This window comes from Eretmochelys imbricata, chromosome 2 (genome assembly GCF_965152235.1).
Source record: "Eretmochelys imbricata isolate rEreImb1 chromosome 2, rEreImb1.hap1, whole genome shotgun sequence".
NCBI classification, from domain to species: Eukaryota; Metazoa; Chordata; order Testudines; family Cheloniidae; genus Eretmochelys; species Eretmochelys imbricata.
The window spans coordinates 11,955,296-11,975,518 of NC_135573.1; the positions used below are offsets into that span (position 1 = coordinate 11,955,296).

Consider the following 20,223-nt stretch of genomic DNA (forward strand, 5'->3'; position numbering starts at 1 on the left):
AGTCAGACAGCTGTGCTGCATGCAATGAGTGACACTGATTCTCCTTTTCTTTACACCAGTTTTACAGTGGTGTAACTCCAGGAGCATGAATGGAGTTATTCCTGATTTACACCAGTCTGAGTGAGGAGAGCCAGGCCCAGTGTCTCGCATTCACTTTAATTATCCTTAACACTCTCTCACGAGGTACCTGAACTGTGTATCTACCAGAGCATTCTCTGGACATCACTTTTACATCACTCTTCCCAGGGTGGGAGCCTCTCGGTTTACAGTACTTGGGGCAGCATCTCAGCTAATTACTGGCTGTGCAAATTGATCATTGCAGAAAGACACCCTGTCAATGCAGCATGGGAAGGGGCTGTTTAACCTTGCTTTGTTATTGGTCAGGTGGCACATCCCCGGGAGGTCTTTGGGGTTCACTTTTCCTTGAGAGGAGGAAGGGGAGGAGGATGGATAAAGAAGAGAGAGACAGAACTTCCTTTAACAGGATGTGTTTGCAGTTCAGTGTTCTCCAGAGCAAGGGAGAGTCCCACTCTTGGGTCTGTACTCTCATAGACCATTGTTCTAAGGATACTGGGCCAGATTCTGACTGCTGCAGGTGTCAGAGGAGTTGCATGAGCAGTACATTAAGGCAGAATTTGGCCCCATTGACTCTAGGATGGGGTGTTATATGCCCTGCATGGGAACCACATTGATGCTTGGTGCCTCCAACTCTCATTTCCTTTCCAGCTGCTTTTGTAAGCAATGCTAGATGATCAAAGGGGGCAGTGATTCGCAACTGTTTACATACAGTGACCCCATCTAGCAACAGAAAAATGCTTTGGGAATTGTCACAGCATGAGTGGCTCCTTTAAGGGGCGATGGGGCCAACTCCACCTATGCCCTAATTAATTACCTGCTTCCCGCCTTGAGGAGATGGGACTAAAGGAGTCAGCGGACATGTTAAAGGACACCTAGTCCTTATGTAAGTGCTGAGAGAGATCAGTCTGGGGGAGGAACCACAGGGGCTGCCTCCTTTGGGAGGCCCTGAACCAGGCTCTATAGGAGAACAGTACTCCAGGGAAACCAGCCTAGGTGCTGAGTGTCAATACAGAGCAGACTGGGACAGAAGAGGTCCAGGACTAGCTAAAGTCACCTGAGCTGTGTATGAGCTTTAGTGATGGATTTCATTTGGGGACTTCAAGGATTGTTTTGAATTATTTCTGTTATTAAACCGGCCCTGGCAGGGGTATTAGCAGCAAGAAAGCCTGTGTGGAGTTTTATTAAAGAGTCCTGAAGAGGAGGGAATCTGAGCCAGGGTACTGCAGAGCTCCTGCTGGCCATGAGGAAGCTCTCAGGAGGTGGCTGCCCTGTTACAACATCCATTCTCTTCTCACCATGAGGAAAGGGAGGATGGTCACAAACCCTCTCGACCCATTTGTGACCACACACCCCAGTTAAGTACCCAGGAGAGAATATAACAATACATTCACCCCCTTTTTAATAATTCATTATCAGTCTTAAGATTGGAGATTTTAGCTCTACAATCAGTTAAACTTTCAAACACAGAAGAGTCTAGATTCTACAGTGATGGGTGATATATACGGTGAATAAGACATGGTTAGCTGTTGGTTGTTTTTGCTTTGCTGATACTTATTTTATTTCCCCTGGCAAGTACTGCTCTTGTTACTAGGAGACATCAGCGAGAAATGGATTCTCTAGCGGATGTTCTGTATTAAGGTGTTAAGATGACTGTGAAAGCCATCACAGACAAAATCCGATGGTTTGCTAAATTGGTTCAGGTGAAGCCCATTACATCCAATTTAGAACTCTGCCATTTAGGTTCTGCTTTTTGCAATGTCTGTGCTTTTCGGGACTCATTTCATTCTGCAGCATCTGGTTAACCAGTTGTTCAGCAGCTGCCTGGAATGCGAATGTATTAATGTATTTTCAAACACATTTTAAAGGTTTCTTTGCAACCCTGGATGACATTAAAACTTCCTGTTGAGTGTTATGGACATTATGAACAACCCAATTTTTAAAAAAAAAATACAGTTCCAGATATCTGCCTCTGAATTAATCAATAATTAACGATTACACAATGAACATAATTCTACTTTAACTGAAGCTCTGCAGTGTTTTTTATATACTTTCATGACGCTATTTCAATGTTAATGATGAAAAAGGTTGCTGATTTAGCATTAAGCAGCTTTTTCCTTGGCATTAGCAAAACAAAGCTTGCAAATTTTATGTTAATCAGAAAGAGAGAGAACTCCAGTGCCATCAAGGGATTTTTAAATTGACTGACCATTTGCTGTTCCTCCAGGTATATTAACTTTAAGAATAAAGGAAATTATGCATGTTCTTGTAACAGCACCCTGAGCTGTGCATGTGACGGCAGACTGTCAGATACATTGGATAAAAAGAGCTTCAAATCTGGTCATAATAAAAGCACCTTCCACCTTATAGCACTTTTTAATATCAGGTTTTTATGGGAATTTTTTTTAGCATTGCTACTTTATTGTCTTTTAAGTAAATATTCAGGGAATATTCAAGAGGAAAAGAGAATGTCTCAGACGAGGTCCTTAAAGAACAGTCTCAGGTTCTGCCTTCTGCTCTAAATTCTACACAAAATTCGACTATGTCTACACTACCGCAGTAAGTCGACCTAAGTTACGCTACTCCAGCTATGTGAATTATGTAACTGGAGTCGACGTAGCTTAGGTCAACTTACTGTGGTGTCTACACCACGCTGAGTCGACGGAAGACACTCCCCCATCGACTTACTTTACTCTTCTCATTTGGGGTGGAGTACCGGGATCGACCAGAGGGCGATGTGCAGTTGATTTGGCGGGTCTTCACTAGACCCGCTAAATCGACCCCCAGTGCATCGGTTGCCAGAGCTTCGATATAGTAGTATAGACCCCGTTGGAGTTGGGGTAGAGCACAGTACAGACACAATAATGGGATAACAGCACATTTTCACACGTGCTGCAGGACATGAGTGGGTTGAACTGGAGTGTGTGTCTTTATCTAGGGGCACTGAATGAGAATGATTTGTGTCTAGGAGGAGACGGGGTGCACTGAATGAAAGTTAAATTCACTTGGGGCAGCAGAATACCTCGCAGCAGTTCTTGTTCTCCCTGCCCGTCTCTGATGGCTGTCCAGGAGGAAGGGAAAGATCCTGTGACACATTGAGAAAAGACTATGGGATGACACCAGTGCCTGTGATAACATCCTTCCCTCCACAAAATACATGGCACTTCTCAGCTTGTGTGAAGAGCTGGTCGAAAAATAGGATAGCGCTTTTGTGACAACAATGCCCCTCTTTTTCCATCAACATTTCAACCAAAAAGCTTGTTAATTCTGAGAATGTGGAATTTTTTTCAGCCAGACCCGGTTGTGTATGAGCTGCTATTGTGTGCATGTCTGCTACATCTGTCTTATCTATTTAAGCAAAATTAATATTTGTATTTCAGCAAGCACTAGCAATGGTATAAGAGCTTGTGTAGACTAGCACAGACTACCAGTAGGAGAAGAGCTAACGTAGATAAACCGAGGCAGTTTTTCTCCCTGCTCTGAGTAGATTTGTTTGGCACCGTGATAAAAACACCTGAACCCATCTACACTAGTAGCTTAACACCAGTGCAATCAGCTGCATTACTGACAGTTGCTGGAATCTGGGTACAGATCTGGGTTCGGAATCTGGGTACAGAACTGGGTACTGACAGTTGTTGGAATCTGGAATCTAGTGTAGACTCCCACTTAGGTCCAAAGCACTCCTGATTTCTGTTTGCCTTTTTAAAGAGACCTTGAGTATAAACCCTGGAATGTGCTGAGTTCTTAAAGTCCTATTTACCAGGTAAGACTTTAGTAAGGGGTTGTGTAAAAATCAGAGATGTGCCTGAACTGCAAAGCTCACATCTGAATCCAAACTCTCTCAAAGGTGCTTGAAGTGGGGGGATTGGCATAGGACCATCTTTGATAAGAACTGAAACAGGGAAAGGGAGAAAAAATAAATCTGGAGCCTGTTAGTTTACTAATAGCATTGAAGCCAAAAAACCCTGATGAATGTTTTATGTTGTTTTCATTTGTTGCACTGACTGAATAAAAACCAATAAAAACAACAAAAAGAAGAAATTAAGCTTGTTCATCAATAAACATAAGAAATCCCAGGCTGTGCCTTATGCTAAGATACAAAATTAAGCAAACACAGTCTTTTGCTGAAAAGAAGATCGTCTCAGTGAGAAACTGCAATGTACAAAGCCTCTGCATTCTTATGGCCTCCGGAGGTTATCAGTAATTTTTGTTCAGAAACGTTGGTGCTCCAGTTATCATGCCACTTGGCTTAATAACTAGAGACCTGGTCCATTATGAATGATGCAGCAAGCACTTAAAATGATTAAAAAGCCATGCAAGTTAAATGTACACGACTACTGGCCCTTAGGGCCTTGATTTTCAGTGTTGCCAACAGTCATTTTCTATATCCTTTTACTATTCTCTTGGTTTACAAAACAGGATTTGAGCAGAGAATACAATTTAGTATTGTAATGCAGCATTCCACAAAAGTCCAGCACTGCAAATGTTAGTGTAAGGAGGTGTGAGCAGCAGGCTAGAAGAGAGGTGAAGAACAGGTGGAAGGACCCCAAAGGGGTGGCTGTTCATATGTCAGCTGGTTGTAGCAAGCATAGTAGAAAAGGGGAGTTTTGAGGTGCATTGTGAAAAGGATTGGGGATCTTGGTACAACAACAGTGAGGGCCAGACAGAGGAGAGAATGGGAGACTGAGGCCAAGTCTACACTACAGATCTATATTGATATAACTATGTTGCTCAGGGGGGTGAAAAATCCACCGGGGCGCTGGAACAATTTTGATAGTGGGGGTGCTGAGAGCCATTGAACCAAACTGTAAACCCTGTATCTGATGGAAACCACTTCAAGCCAAGGGGTGCGGCAGTACCCCCAGCACTTCTAGTTCCAGCACCTATGAAATCCGCACCCCTGAACGACGCAGTTATATTAATATAGAGCTGTAGAGTAGACTTGTGTAGACTTACCGACCTAACCCTGCATGAAGATTTCACTGTGTTGGTGGGAGAGCTTTTCCCTCTCAACATAACTACCACCTCTCAGGAAGGTGGATTAACTACAGTGACAGGAGAAGCTCTCCCATCGGGGTAGGTAGCACCTTCGGTAGGTTCTGCAGCTGTGGTGCTGTATGTGAAGTCAAGCCCTGAGATGAGGCTGCCAGATGGAACTAGTGCAGATATAACAAGAGATGAAATTTCAGAGGTTAAATGGCTGTGAATGGCCCTGGAGATGAGTAAGGACAAATATAGAAGTCGGAGCTGAAAAAGGCCTATTCGCATTAGTGCCATGTATTTTATTAGCATTATATCAGCAGCCAAATAATTCTGCCTAGCCTCAATGCTTGTCTCACTCATAAACTGATGAGTTGCCTAAAAAACATGCACTACAATCTTTGTTATATGGATTAAGTGTTATATGGATCAAAGGAATGGAGAACCTATCTTATGAGAGGAGACTAACAGAGCTTGGCTTGTTTGCTTAAACAAATGAAGGCTGATGGTAGATATGATTGCCCTCTATAAGTACATCAGAGGAATAAACACCAGGGAGGGAGAGGAGTTATTTAAGTTACGAGCCAATGGTGGCACAAGAACAAATGGATATAAACTTGCCACCAGTATGTTTAGGCTAGAAATTAGATGGTTTCTAACCATCAGAGGAGTAGCCCAGTGGGGCAAAAAAACCCTAATTTTTTTAAAGACTGAGCTTGATGAGTTTATGGATGGGCTGGTATGAAGAGAGTGCCTACAATGACAAATATCAGCAACGGCCAGAGATGGGACACTAGAAGGGGAGGGCTCTGAGTTACTACAGAGAATTCTTTTCCAGTGTCTGGCTGGTGGGCAGAGGTGAAAGTAAGCCGGTATGGTCTGGTACAGCGTACCAGACCTGTCCGGCTTCCCCGGTGGTGATTTAAAGGGCCCGGGGCTCCGGCTGCTGTGGGGAGGCCCTTTAAAGCGCCACCAGAGCTCAAGCAGCAGGGCTCGTGTGGTGCTTTAAAGGGCCCGGGGCTCCCCGCAGCGGTCGAAGCCCCTGGCCCTTTAAATCCCTGCCAGAGCCCAGCTTGAGGGGGGATTTAAAGGGCCCAGTGCACCTGCCACTGTGGGGAGCCCCAGGCCCTTTAAATCACCGCCGGAGAGCGGCGGCAGGGCTCCGGCCGCTGCGGGGAGCCCAGTGCCCTTTAAAGCGCCACCCAAGCCCCGCTGCTCAAGCCCCGGGGTAGCAGCGGCATGGCTCCCGCGGTGATTTAAAGAGCCCGGAGCTCCACAGCGGCCGGAGTCCTGGGTCCTTTAATTTGCCCCTGAGCCCTAGGGCTCTCAGCTGCCTCTGCAGCTGCTAGCTCTGGGGTGATATGAAGGCCCTGGGGCTCCCAGCCACAGCCAGCACCCTGGAGCCTTTAAATCTTGATTTAAGGGCACACCCTCTTCCGGTTGAGGCCACGCCCCCTCAGGACTCCAGCATACCTGTAAATCCTTTAAGTTACTTTCACCCCTGCTGGTGGGTCTCACCCACATGCTCAGGGTCTAAATGATGCACCATATTTAAGGTTGGGAAGGAATTTTCACTTAGGTCAGATTGGCAGAGACACTGGATTTTTTTGCCTTCCTCTGCAGTGTGGGGCACGGGATACTTGCTGGTTAGGACTAGAGTAAATGGTGGATTCTCTGCAACTGAAAGTCCTTTACATCAAGATTTGAGAACTTCAGTAACTCAGCCAGAAGTTATGGACCTATTACAGGAGTGGATGGATGAGGTTCAGTAGCCTGCAATGTGCAGGAGGTCAGACTAGATGATCATGATGGCGTATTCTCTTGATTTACAAGAATCTATGAGCTGCCTAAATAAACATGCGTTGCCATCTTTGTTGTACGGATTAAGTATTTGTCTAAGCATTTCTAATGGTACAAGTGGCTTTGGACAGCAGCATGCAATATGTGAGCTACATCTGTGCAGCTTCATTTTCAATGGCAGTTCTCTGGAGGAGTCGTCATATCCTCATATGCACCTGAATGGTGCACCCATTGACCTCTTCCCCAATCCTTTACAGAACAGTGAGCTCAGGCCAAAGTACCTAGTGCTCTGTTTGCATTCACAGACCTTCCTATGGGGAAGGAGAACCTCATATTGTGGTTAATGAGACTGTGAGAAGTAACCCATGAACATTCAGAATAAATTTCCCTTTCTCTGACAACCTTTGAAACAAGACAGATCATAAAAGGAGGACGCATCCCCCATCATCTCATCTCTGGTACCCAACTGGGAAGTCACAAGGCAAACCATCCTTCTGATTATGGACAATGTCAGGTTTCAAAAGCCTTCAGACACCTGAATTAAATTCTTAAGCATGGAGAAGAGTCCCTATGTTAATTTCCGTAGAAAGAGAGCTGGTTGAAATTCTTTAACCAAAACATTTTCCCATTGAAGAATGGGAGTACTTGTGGCACCTTAGAGACTAACCAATTTATCTGAGCATAAGCTTTCGTGAGCTACAGCTCACTTCATCGGATGCATTCAGTGGAAAATACAGTGGGGAGATTTATATACATAGAGAGCATGAAACAATGGGTGTTACCATACACACTGTAATGAGAGTGATCACTTAAGGTGAGCGATTACCAGCAGGAGAGCGGGGGGGGGGAGGGGCAAACCTTTTGTAGTGATAATCAAGGTCGGCCATTTCCAGCAGTTGACAAAAACATCTGAGGAACAGTGTGTGTGTGTGTGTGGGGGGGGGAATAAACAAGGGAAATAGTTTTACTTTCTGTAATGACCCATCCACTCCCAATCTCTATTCAAGCCTAAGTTAATTGTATCCAGTTTGCAAATTAATTCCAATTCAGCAGTCTCTCGTTGGAGTCTGTTTTTGAAGTTTTTTTGTTGAAGAATTGCAACTTCTAGGTCTGTAATCAAGTGACCAAAGACATTGAAGTGTTCTCCAACTGGTTTTCGAACGTTATAATTCTTGACGTCTGTTTTGTGTCCATTTATTCTTTTATGTAGAGACTGTGCAGTTTGACCAATGTACATGGCAGAGGGGCATTGCTGGCACATGATGGCATATATCATATTGGTAGATGTGCAGGTGAACGAGCCTCTGATAGTGTGGCTGATGTGATTAGGCCCTATGATGGTGTCCCCTGAATAGATATGTGGACACAGTTGGCATCAGGCTTTGTTGCAAGGATAGGTTCCTGGGTTAGTGGTTCTGTTGTGTGGTATGTGGTTGCTGGTGAGTATTTGCTTCAGGTTGGGGGGCTGTCTGTAGGCTAGGACTGGCCTGTCTCCCAAGATCTGTGAGAGTGATGGGTCGTCCTTCAGGATAGGTCGTAGATCCTTGATGATGCGTTGGAGAGGTTTCAGTTTGGGGCTGAAGGTGATGGCTAGTGGCGTTCTGTTATTTTCTTTGTTGGGCCTGTCCTGTAGTAGGTGACTTCTGGGTACTCTTCTGGCTCTATCAATCTGTTTCTTCACTTCAGCAGGTGGGTATTGTAGGTCTAAGAATGCTTGATAGAGATCTTGTAGGTGTTTGCCTCTGTCTGAGGGATTGGAGCAAATGCGGTTGTATCGTAGAGCTTGGCTGTAGACAATGGATCGTGTGGTGTGGTCAGGGTGAAAGCTGGAGGCATGTAGGTAGGAATAGCGGTCAGTAGATTTCCGGTATAGGGTGGTATTTATGTGATCATCGCTTATTAGCACTGTAGCATCCAGGAAGTGGATCTCTTGTGTGGACTGGTCCAGGCTGAGGTTGATGGTGGGATGGAAATTGTTGAAATCATGGTGGAATTCCTCAAGGGCTTCTTTTCCATGAGTCCAGATGATGAAGATATCATCAATGTAGTGCAAGTAGAGTAGGGGCCTTATGGGACAAGAGCTGAGGAAGCGTTGTTCTAAGTCAGCCATAAAAATGTTGGCATACTGTGGGGCCATGCGGGTACCCATAGCAGTGCTGCTGATTTGAAGGTATACATTGTCCCCAAATGTGAAATAGTTATGGGTGAAGACAAAGTCACAAAGTTCAGCTGCCAAGTTTGCCGTGACATTATCGGGGATAGTGTTCTTGACGGCTTGTAGTCCATCTTTGTGTGGAATGTTGGTGTAGAGGGCTTCTACATCCATAATGGCCAGGATGGTGTTTTCAGGAAGATCACCGATGGATTGTAGTTTCCTCAGGAAGTCAGTTGTGTCTCGAAGATAGCTGGGAGTGCTGGTAGTGTAGGGACTAAGGAGGGAGTCTACGTAGCCAGACAATCCTGCTGTCAGTGTGCCAATGCCTGAGATGATGGGGCATCCAGGAATTCCAGGTTTATGGATCTTGGCTAGCAGATAGAATACCCCAGGTCGGGGTTCCAGGGGTGTGTCTGTGCGGATTTGATCTTGTGCTTTTTCAGGGAGTTTCTTGAGCAAATGCTGTAGTTTCTTTTGGTAACCCTCAGTGGGATCAGAGGGTAATGGCTTGTAGAAAGTGGTGTTGGAGAGCTGCCTAGCAGCCTCTTGTTCATATTCCGACCTATTCATGATGACAACAGCACCTCCTTTGTCAGCCTTTTTGATTATGATGTCAGAGTTGTTTCTGAGGCTGTGGATGGCGTTGTGTTCTGCACGGCTGAGGTTATGGGGGAAGTGATGCTGCTTTTCCACAATTTCAGCCTGTGCACATCGGCTGACGCACTCTATGTAGAAGTCCAGTCTGTTGTTTCAACCTTCAGGAGGAGTCCACCCAGAATACTTCTTTTTGTAGTCTTGGTAGGAAGGTCTCTGTGAGTTAGTATGTTGTTCGGAGGTGTGTTGGAAATATTCCTTGAGTCAGAGACGTCAAAAATAGGATTCTAGGTCATCACAGAACTGTATCATGTTTATGGGGGTGGAGGGGCAGAAGGAGAGGCCCCGAGATAGGACAGATTTTTCTGCTGGGCTAAGGGTATAGCTGGATAGATTAACAATATTGCTGGGTGGATTAAGGGAACCACTGTTGTGGCCCCTTGTGGCATGTAGTAGTTTAGATAGTTTAGTGTCCTTTTTCTTTTGTAGAGAAGCAAAGTGTGTGTTGTAAATGGCTTGAGCTGTTGCCAACTGCTGGAAATGGCCCACCTTGATTATCACTACAAAAGGTTCCCCCCAATCCCTGCTGGTAATAGCTCACCTTAAGTGATCACTCTCATTACAGTGTGTATGGTAACACCCATTGTTTCATGTTCTCTGTGTATATAAATCTCCCCACTGTATTTTCCACTGAATGCATCCGATGAAGTGAGCTGTAGCACACAAAAGCTTATGCTCAAATAAATTGGCTAGTCTCTATGGTGCCACAAGTACTCCTTTTTTTTTTTGGCGAATACAGACTAACATGGCTTCTACTCTGAAACCTGCCATTGAAGAATGTGGTTGTCTCAAAAAAATTTTATTTCCATTGGGAAAGTCTGAACAAAATATTTCAGCTTGAATCAACATTTGGAAAAAAAAAATGTTTCAAAATGCCAGTTCAAAATTTTAAACAATATTCAGAAATGTTAAAACATTTTCATTTGATCAAAAATGTAGAAATTTTTCATTCAGTGTTTCAGAACTGATTTTTTTCAGAACTTTTCGTTGTTCTGTGATTGTTTTTGATATTTTGACGTTAGGTGCATGAGGAACGCTCACAAGAGCCTTAACCACTGTTAAGGTTTGTGTGCACAGTTCCTGTGCAAGGGTAACTGGATGGGAATGCTTCACTTTTTTATAGCCTCTTTCATGGGATGGTCTCCTCTCACTTTAAAAACATGAATTCAGCCTCTCAAAATTCCTGTGAGGCAGGCTTCATCGTCATTTAACAAACGGGGAAACTGAGGCACAGAGCATGGCAGTAAATTGCTTAAGTCCACACAAGAAGTCACACTCGCAAAACTGGGAATAGAACCCAGTTCTCCTGGCTTTGTTCTATGCTCTACTAGATTGCTCTGCCTCCCCTTATCTCTTGATACTATGTAAAGAAAAAGTTATATCAACATAAATTGCTGCATAAAGGAAATCTCATTCCACCATAATAAAGAGATGTGGGTGGCGGTTGTATCCAGATTCAAAGAGGATCGAACTTCCCACATCAGTTACATTAAAAAAAACAGAAATATCTCTCTTGCCTTTTAATGCTGAGGCTGGTCAGCCAGGGTATAATTTGTTCTACCTCCCACAAGCTGTAAAGTGTTTTGCAGCTAAGTGACACTCGGAAAGGTGTGAAATGGTTTGGACCTTTGGAAAAAAAGAAATCAAACAAAATCAAAGCGAAAGACCCTTATAACTCAGTGTCCTCCCCTCTCCCAGATCAGAATTTAAAAGGGACAGCACGGGGAACTGGCTTTTGGAAAGTGGGTTTTGTTCTGTACAATTGAATGATCACTAAAAGTGGTCATCAGTAAAACCAATTTCTACTTTAATCTTGATTATCAGCAACAAGAGGAAAAGATATATAGAAGACATATGGCATGATCTTATTGGCTTGGGTAAAATATTAGGGGTAAAATATAGCTGATGTATTATAATTATTTGTGGCGGTGCCCACTATGGGGTAGGTCCTTTTCACAGATTCAAGAACAGTCTCTGCTTCAGAGTGCTCGGGTTCTAAGAACAGGCAGAAGTCAGGGGAAGGGGAACAACCATAGGCAATTTGTATACAAGTCAAATCGATTTGCTATAAGCATCACGGCAGAAAAGACTTTAAGGGGGACAAGGACAGGACAGATTTCTGCAGGTTCTGTGTGTGTGACCATGGCACTTTCTATCTATTGGCTCTGATCAGTTAGGGCAACCAAGCCGGCATGCCCCTGGTGGCAATAAATCTGCCAGGAGCAGGAGGTGTAGTGGTATATGACTCCTTTGCTCTAGAGCTGGCAGCGTTGCCCAGAAAGCTGGCTGCAGGGGCTGTCCAGAAGGTGTTCTCATTCAGTGAATCTCCCAGGGAGCCCTGGCAATACAAATTAAAGCTTCCTTCCCCATGAGGAGGCCTCCGCCAGCGTAGTTGTCCCACCAGGGTGCAGTTTTGTAGATTGCACATGCCTGCACCTATGTAGGTGAATCAGTCTTGTGTTTGTGCATAATCAGCCTGCTTTAGGATGTGTCATGATGGTTGTGATAGAAAAAGTTTGCAATTGAATTATTAATAGTACCAATAAGCATGCTTAGAATGTGAAACTCATTGCTACATGGTGTTGTTGAGGCCAAGAACTTGGCAAGATTCAGAGGGGGATTAGATGTTTATGTGGATAGCAAGAATATCCAAAGTAGCCATAGTAAATAAATAATAATAATAATTAATAAAGACCTTGGGAATGGATATAATACCTTGTGCTTCAGGTTTCAGTCAGGCTCTGACTATTAGGGGTTAGGATGAAACTCCCCCGTGGGCAGATATTCCACATCTGCCTTCTGTGGGATTTCTTTCACCATCTTCTGTAGCATCTGGTGCAGGCTACTGTCTTAGACATGGTACAGGACTAGACAGCCCATGAGTCTAATCCAGTCTGGCAGCTCCTATGTTTCCCACTATTTAAATACCTGGTAGAGTTTGTTTTTCATAGAAATCAGAACTAATTTATATTTAGTTCAGAGTGAGCAGAAGCTCAAAGCCACTGAGTAAAAACCTCCTGCCTCTGCACCTCACAAGACTCCCTTCTTTAACACCTCCTTGCATTCCTGTCTCTGAGCCTTCGTCCACACAGTGCCATGTCGAGGGCTCTCTGCCTTGCTTGCTTGCCACTGCCATCCCCTCTCTTTGTTCAAATTCCTCCATAAAATGCATCTCTTCTGACAGGCCTTTCAAAAACACTATATATGAATAATTTTAATTGTGCCCAGCCAAGCAAACTGCAGGTCAGGCTGGTTTCAGCATTCCAATCATCTCAGGCCAGTCCATCACTGACCTCTTCCTCTCTCCTGTCTGCTCACAATGGGCCTAATCCTCCTGTTTCCATGTGTCATTGACTTCTGCAGGAATGGGATCAATACCTTTGTCTCTGCCTCCAACTCCAAGCTTCCTGCCTTCTTTAATACCAGTCCCTTCACTTCCCATGTTCTAAGTGTCCTTCCACAGTCATCACTGATTGTCTCAACAGTACCTGTTGCTTTATCTCTTTCACTGGGATGATTTACACTGTTCCTTCTTGGCCTTGATTCTCTCACTAGCATAGCTAGGTGCAAGTCGTCCTGGCCGTGGCCTCTTCCTGACTAGCACAGTCCAGTTTGAGGGGAGCGCTTTCTGGCTGCAGAGACCCGCAGTGCAGGGGAGTCTGTTGGAGCCATGTGCAATTACAACTTTCCTGAGCAGGACTTCTTGCTTAACCTTAGATCATGCCAACAGATGTCGGTATTGCCTAGAGACTCTGCTCCTGGTCTCCCATATGATTGTCAAGTTCTGCATGCACCTCAGGCTCGCTCTGAATAATAATAATGTTATGGTGGTGATGGCCTCATATCTATGCTAGCCTGAGTTGCTGTATAAGATACAGAACTGCAGCAAGGTCAGTGAGTCTCAACTGATCCCATTCCTGATTACTTTGCCCCCTCTACTGGTAAGATGCTGACAATTTTTCAACTCCCTTTTCTTCCATGTATTCTAAAGTTGTAATTTCATATGCCTGCTACCTTATCTGAAAGGCCGAGTCACCACCAGTGCCTCATCCTTCATTCTCGCTGCTGCCGTCTCCTCTTTTTCCCTCTCTCACCTCTTCCTTCAAAAAGAACAAGTATAACCTTGGTCCGTGACCTGTGATATTGAATAGTAACACTGCTAGGATTTGTTGGCCAAAGTGCTGACTAGTCATTTTTGTTCTTCGGTCTGTCTCCAGTTCCATTTAATTCTTTATACAGGGCACTTCCAAAATATACGCCTCAGCACTCTCTACAAAACCCTGCTGGAAAACTGAAAGTAAATAGAGCTGTGGTGCTAACCAGAGACAGGCAGGCTACGTTTGACTTCCCAGTCACTTTTCTTGCCTTTCTTCCCACTTTATTTGTTTAGGCCCCAATCCACCAAAGCTTTTTAACACATGCTTAACTTTAAGCACATGAGCAATCCCATCCTAGGTCTTCAGTGCGTGCTGAAGGGACCCAGTACTGCAATTTTGGGGTATATACACCTTTGACCCCCTCCCTGGTTTGCTCATGGGATGCCCCGTCAGGTCTCAGCCCTCTAGCCGTTACCTCTCTCTCCGAGCAGAGACCCACATCCCTTTCCCTCCTGAGCAGGGGCCTCCCCACCTCTGAAAATCACGCTACTTCTTTAGGTGCCTAATTACGGAAGTTGGTGTCTAACTTTAGGCATCTGAGTTTGACAGTGTTGGCCAGCATTCTTACCAGCTCAAGCGTATTTAAGTTAAGAGCCAGCATTGGCACAAGAACAAATGGATATCATCTGGCGACCAACAAGTTGAGGCTTGAAATTAGACTAAAGTTTCTAACCATCAGAGGAGTGACGTTCTGGGACAGCTTTCCGAGGGGAGCAGTGAAAGCAAGAGACCCTAACTTGTTTCAAGAGGCGCTTGATACCTAACAGAGTACTAGCAACAATGCTCTGTTTACTGATGCCGCCGCAGGCTCAGCTGTGAGCAAAGGAATACTTTCTGTTGGCAGATTATGAGCACCTGGGTGGTAATTACTGGGCTAATGATGTAATTGGGAGGATATAAATAGAAGGAATAGGAAGCTGAGAGGGAGAGCTCAAAAGGTGAGCTGTGAGGGTACAGGGAAAGCTCAGGTTAGAAGATGCCACTGTTCTGTTCTGGTCTGTGTGTAAAAGTGCAGAGGAATAGGACACATGTGGTGAAAGGAAAGCGACCTGGGTGTGTTTAGGACTGTGAGGTGACAGAAACAGGCCAGATAGTGTGGCACACCACCTCGCTGAGGGAATGCCCTGTGATAATAAGTTAATGGGGGATGGTCTGATGAGGTTGCTTTCAATGGCATATGGCCCTCCGCGACTGCTGTTAGCGAATATCCCCAAAGGCTGATGTTGGGACACTAGCTGGGGCAGGCTCTGAGTTACTACAGAGAATTCTTTCCCAGGTGTCTGGTTGGTGGGTCTCAGCCACATGCTCAGGGTCTAACTGATTGCCATATTTGGGGTCAGGAAGGAGTTTTCCCCCAGGTCAGATTGGCAGAGACCCTGGGGTTTTTTGCCTTCCTCTGCAGTGTAGGGCACGGGTCACTTGTTGGTTTGGACTAGAGTAAATGGTAGATTCTCTGTAACTGAAAGTCTTTACATCAAGATTTGAAGCCTTCAGTAACTCAGCTGGAGGTTAGGGGTGTATTACAGGAGTGGGTGGGTGAGGTTCAGTGGCCTGCAATGTGCAGGTGGCCAGACTACATGATTATAATGTTGCCTTCAGCCTATGAGCCTGTGAGCAAATCTCATTGCTACAGTGAGGGTTATAATGTCGGAAATATTTTCCCAAGGGAAGTGGTGTAATGCCTATTACCTGAGCCAGTTAAAACCAGACTGGCCAAAGCACTTGCTGCTATACTGCAGGCAATCGAGCGTGGGCACAGTTGAAAAGATAGGGCATTTCCATCTCCAACTTGTTTAACACACTGAGACCACTTTGTACACCATTTTTGTGTTGACAATTTACTACTCAAATGACAGGGCCAATGGGCAAAACTGCAGGTGTGGAGTTTTTGTTTTAAAATATTGGACCTATTGTATCAGGTCTAGTCATTTGAAGGCATATAGGTAGAATCACATTTTTAAAAAATCCAACTAACCCTGTCTCATTCATTATTTATTTCAGAAATCTGGTGTTGGAGGTAAACTACTTGCTCCTTAGTTTCTCTTTGAAACAACCTTAATCGGGATTAAATTAGGTTTACTGTGGCTAGAATGTTTCACTGGACAGACTCTGCCTTGCGAGATAGCCTTGATTGCCTGAGCCTCACTCATTTCTTGCATCAGGGACAGGTCTGGAGTTCACCTTGCAGGGAGAGTAGTTAGTGGCTTAAGAGGCTGCCTGTGCAAAGCTGGTGATTCTGTTCTGCTCATGAGTACAGGCTCTCAGGGAGCTCACTTCTGGCATCTGTCCTCTTTTTATGGAGGCTACTCAAATAAGGGTCGGTGTTGCGTGTGATTAGAATCAGCTATAGGGAGCAGAACACCCTGTGCCCAGCGGAAGATTGCTCCTTTCACACTCTAGATGAGATGTCACTGGGTTTGTTAAAATATTTTTCTTTCTTTCTTTCCTTGCAGGGTCCAATCGGGCCTCCTGGTGTTGCTGGCCCTCCTGGTGCTCCAGTAAGGAAACATGCTTACGTTTTTCTTTGTTTGGTTGTAAAGGGTCAGAAATGGCATTCTGAAGTAACTAAGGCTCAGGCCCGCTTCCGTAGACTTCAGTGGGAGCTTTGCCCTTGGCTTCAGTGGGAGTCAGATCAGCCCTTTGGCTAGGACATATTCATGCTCGCGCTTCCTCATTCTGAAGCACTGGTTGACTTCATGTGATGGCTCCTCTGCACTTACTCCTGGCGAAGGTCTGTGCAACTGCACGTGCACAGAAGCATGCCCCCCTGAAGAGTCTCGTTGCTTCCCGACAGAAAAATGGGTTCTGTGGGGAATCAAAGAGCAGCTGCATCAGTGCTCACTCACCTCTCCCCGGCAGCATGGGCCCATCTGTTCGGGCACCCAAAGCAGCCGGGGGAGAGGTAAGTCAAGGGTGGGGTGGGGGGGAGAGGAGACCGGGGATGCCATGGTCACCCGGGGACGTCAGTCCCAGCTGCGTGATGAGGGGAGGGAAGAGAAGGAGGATGAGGGATCAGTTCCCCCTTGCCCTCCCCTGCACAGAGCAGCCAGGGCTGGGTCAGATCAACCCCTAGAAACCTTCCCCAGGTGCAGGAAGCTCTGCACAATGGGGCACGGGGGGATTGGCCGGGGAGTCTGGGTGCAGGGAGTGAGTCTTGGCAGGAGGGGTTCGGTGCGGGGGGGGGAGGGGGGAGAATCCAAATGCACAGGGGTTGGGCAGATGGGGAGCAGCTCCCTGTACAGTGACCCTTTCCCGACCTCCTGGGCCCATCACTCCTCAGCCACGGGAGGGAGGAGTCACTGTAAAGGGAGCAGCTCCCCGTCCTCCCAACCCCTGTGCATCTGGACTCCTCTCCTCACAAACCCCCCTCTAAGCCTCACCTGCGTCTGCATCTGGAACCCCTCCATTGAACCCCCCCAGCAGCGGGAACCCCTCGTACCCAGAACCCACCACCAAACCTCACCCTGACAAGCCTCACGCCCTGCATGAGGAGCCCCTGCCCCCAAACCTCCACCCCCCTGAGCCTCACCACCTGCATCAGGAGCCCCCTACACTTACACCCCCACTCCACTGAGCCCCAATGAGCTGCACCCTGACCCCCACCCCACCAAGCCCCACTCCCCCAGCACACTCCCCCACACTGAATCCCCCACACCTAGACGACCCCCCACCCCGCTAAGCCCTAACCACCTTCACCTGGACTCTCCTGCAGAGTCCCATTCCCCCTGCACCCAGAACCCCCAACAAGCTCCTGTGTATCCAGATCCCACCCCCAGGACCTCCAAACACGCTGCCCACACCCAGATTGCGCCAAACAGAACCTTGGTACTCTTGAGGAAATTCTGCATCAAAAAATTAAAAATTTTAAAATTCTGCAAAATTCTGCATACTTTTATTTTGTCAAAATAACACAGTAACAATATAATCACACCATTTTCAATTATTTTGGTATTTTATTTCAAAATACTTGTCAGCAAATAGTTGTATTTTGACAAATAAAATTATACAGAATTTTGCAGAATTTTAAAATATTGTGCGCAGACTTTTTTTATTTGGGGGGGGGGGGGCTGAATCCCCTCAGGCATATATACACCCACTTTTACAACTACTCCTAGTTCCCAAAGTAGAAACAGGCCTTTGTGAGGGGGCAAGTTGTACTGATCTATCTGAGCGGAAGTCGGTAAACTGTAGTAGCGGAATGTCACTGCATTGCAAAGGCCTGAATGCTAACAGTTCCCTACTGTGATTTTGTTTCTAGGGATTGCCTGGAGAAATTGGTGTTTCTGGTAAAACTGGACTGCCAGGACCAGCTGTAAGTTCTGAATTGCTGCTTTTATTTCCATCTTCTATGACTGTGCATGTCTAACTCACACCCTCTTTCTAGTAGCTTATCCACATAAAAGGTTAATGAGTCTGGTACAGTTGGACACTTCCTTATCATGCACTAGAGACTTATGCTTTTAGCAAGAGAAATCCTGGATTCAAACACCTCTGCTGGCTGAAGCAAGAATCTGTCATACACGTACTTTGGGATTTCAGTACCAGAATACATTCAGGCAATCCTTTTTTTTATTACTCCCCCCAAATTATTGCAACGTGCAGTTCTTTAAAACCACAAGCTTTCCAAATCAGGCATGTGAATTGAAGCAAAATCTCCATCTTAGAACAGCAAAGCAATTTCCTTTGGGTGTTTAATGCCAGAGCAGATAAACTAGGATATAATTGGCTTTAATAGGCACTCCCACAATCTGTGAGGTTCTTCAGTGGCTGTGTTAAGACAAGATTCTTTCCTACCTTTCTAATACATTAGACAATCATTGTCATGATGATTCTGCTAACTGGTGCTTTCACATCGATTTGATAGATTGTATGGTTAATAAATTGCTGACACTTAAAGAAGGAGACAGACTATTTTATCCTTGGAGGCAGAAGAGAGTGGGAACCGATGAGTAAAGATACCATCTCCAAACTTATTTAAGAACCAATTTATTTATAGTCTCTAAGGTGCTTGCTGTTCTTTTTCCTGCAGCAACAGTGACATCCAGTGGCCATTTACCAAGACTGGTTTATTGGATAGGAGATGCCTCATTGGCCTAGAGAACACAGGATGTTTCCCTGTGATTCAGATGGAAAATAGAACAGAAATGTAAAAACTCAGCAAAGAAACAATGGGGCTGATTCTGCTTGTTCTTAAAACCAGCATAAAAGAGAGCACAATGAGGTCATATGTATCTCCTAGCAGCTGGATGCTAAAAGAGTCCTGATTTAAAATGGTCTGAACGTAAGTGGTCTCCCACAGCTGATAATTTTCTCTTGTTTAGGGATCACCTGGCAAGGATGGATTAAATGGTCTTCCTGGACTTCCAGGCCAAAAGGCAAGTGGCACAGGATATCTCAACTTAACACTACTCACCGACTGATCTTACTCTGTGGACAGAGTGCCAAACTCCTCCATGCTAGATTCTCATCCATTCCACTTCAGTGAGCCAGCAGGTGCAGCTTCAGGGCAAATCAGCTGAAGCTCCTGTATTGAATTTGGCACAGGGTGTATTCAGCCGCTGTGATGGGTTCCCCAGGGTGCAACCTGGAACTGGGGTACCGCTGAGCCCTCTGGCATACCAACCTATGCTCCATCTCACTGTGATGCTGTGACAAGCCGTCAGCCTCTCCAAGTATTGCACTTACACAGCCATCCACAGGCAGGGACACACCCAGCTGAGTTACATGAATGCTTCTCCATAGCCACTCATGAACTAACAATAGAGAGGCTCCAGCCAAAACCCACAGCTCCCCAGCCTAGGACCCCAGGGTTGTACCATCCTGCCCTGGTCAGAAGCCTGACCAGTGTAAGTTTATTACCCAGTCCACCCCACCCTCAAAGTGGAGAGGGTATGCACCCGCTTTTATACACTGAACAGATTTCCCAAGCACTTCAGCCAAAAGGCACTGTTTAAGGTAAAATATAACACAGATGTATTAATTACAGAAAGATAGATTTTAAGTGATTATAAGTAGTAAGCATATAGATCAAAGTTGGTTGCCTTAAAAATAAAAGTAAAATCACAATCTGAGTTCTATAAACTAGACAGGATTTGAATCAAGTAATGTCTTACCCTGATGGTATAGTTCCTTCATACACAAGCTGGGATTTGCCTTTCCAGCCTGGGACCACCTCCCCAGTTCAGTCTTTGTTCTCCAGACTTTTTTTCAAGTGTTGGGTTTTGGTGGGAGAAAGGCCAAGTGATGATGTCACTTCCCTTTTTATAGTTTCTTACAGCTTGCTGGAAAGATCCTTGGCTATGACATGAGTCAAGCAGTCTCCATTGTCTACATGCTATCTCTGAGAAATCTTTATAGTATACAGCTCCTAGGATAGTCGTTGTGAGTGTGGACTCCTTTAAC

The 20,223-nt window shown here is 45.4% G+C and overlaps 1 protein-coding gene across 1 annotated transcript in view; it reads left to right on the top strand.

Annotated features, from left to right (window-relative positions):
• The window catches only part of COL22A1 (collagen type XXII alpha 1 chain), a 296,104-nt gene that overhangs the window by 192,053 nt on the left and 83,828 nt on the right, over positions 1-20,223 (top strand). The window contains exons 24-26 of the mRNA XM_077811037.1: positions 16,275-16,319; positions 18,080-18,133; positions 19,143-19,196. Coding sequence (XP_077667163.1) covers positions 16,275-16,319; positions 18,080-18,133; positions 19,143-19,196 — 153 coding nt within the window. The remainder of the gene's footprint in view (positions 1-16,274; positions 16,320-18,079; positions 18,134-19,142; positions 19,197-20,223) is intronic.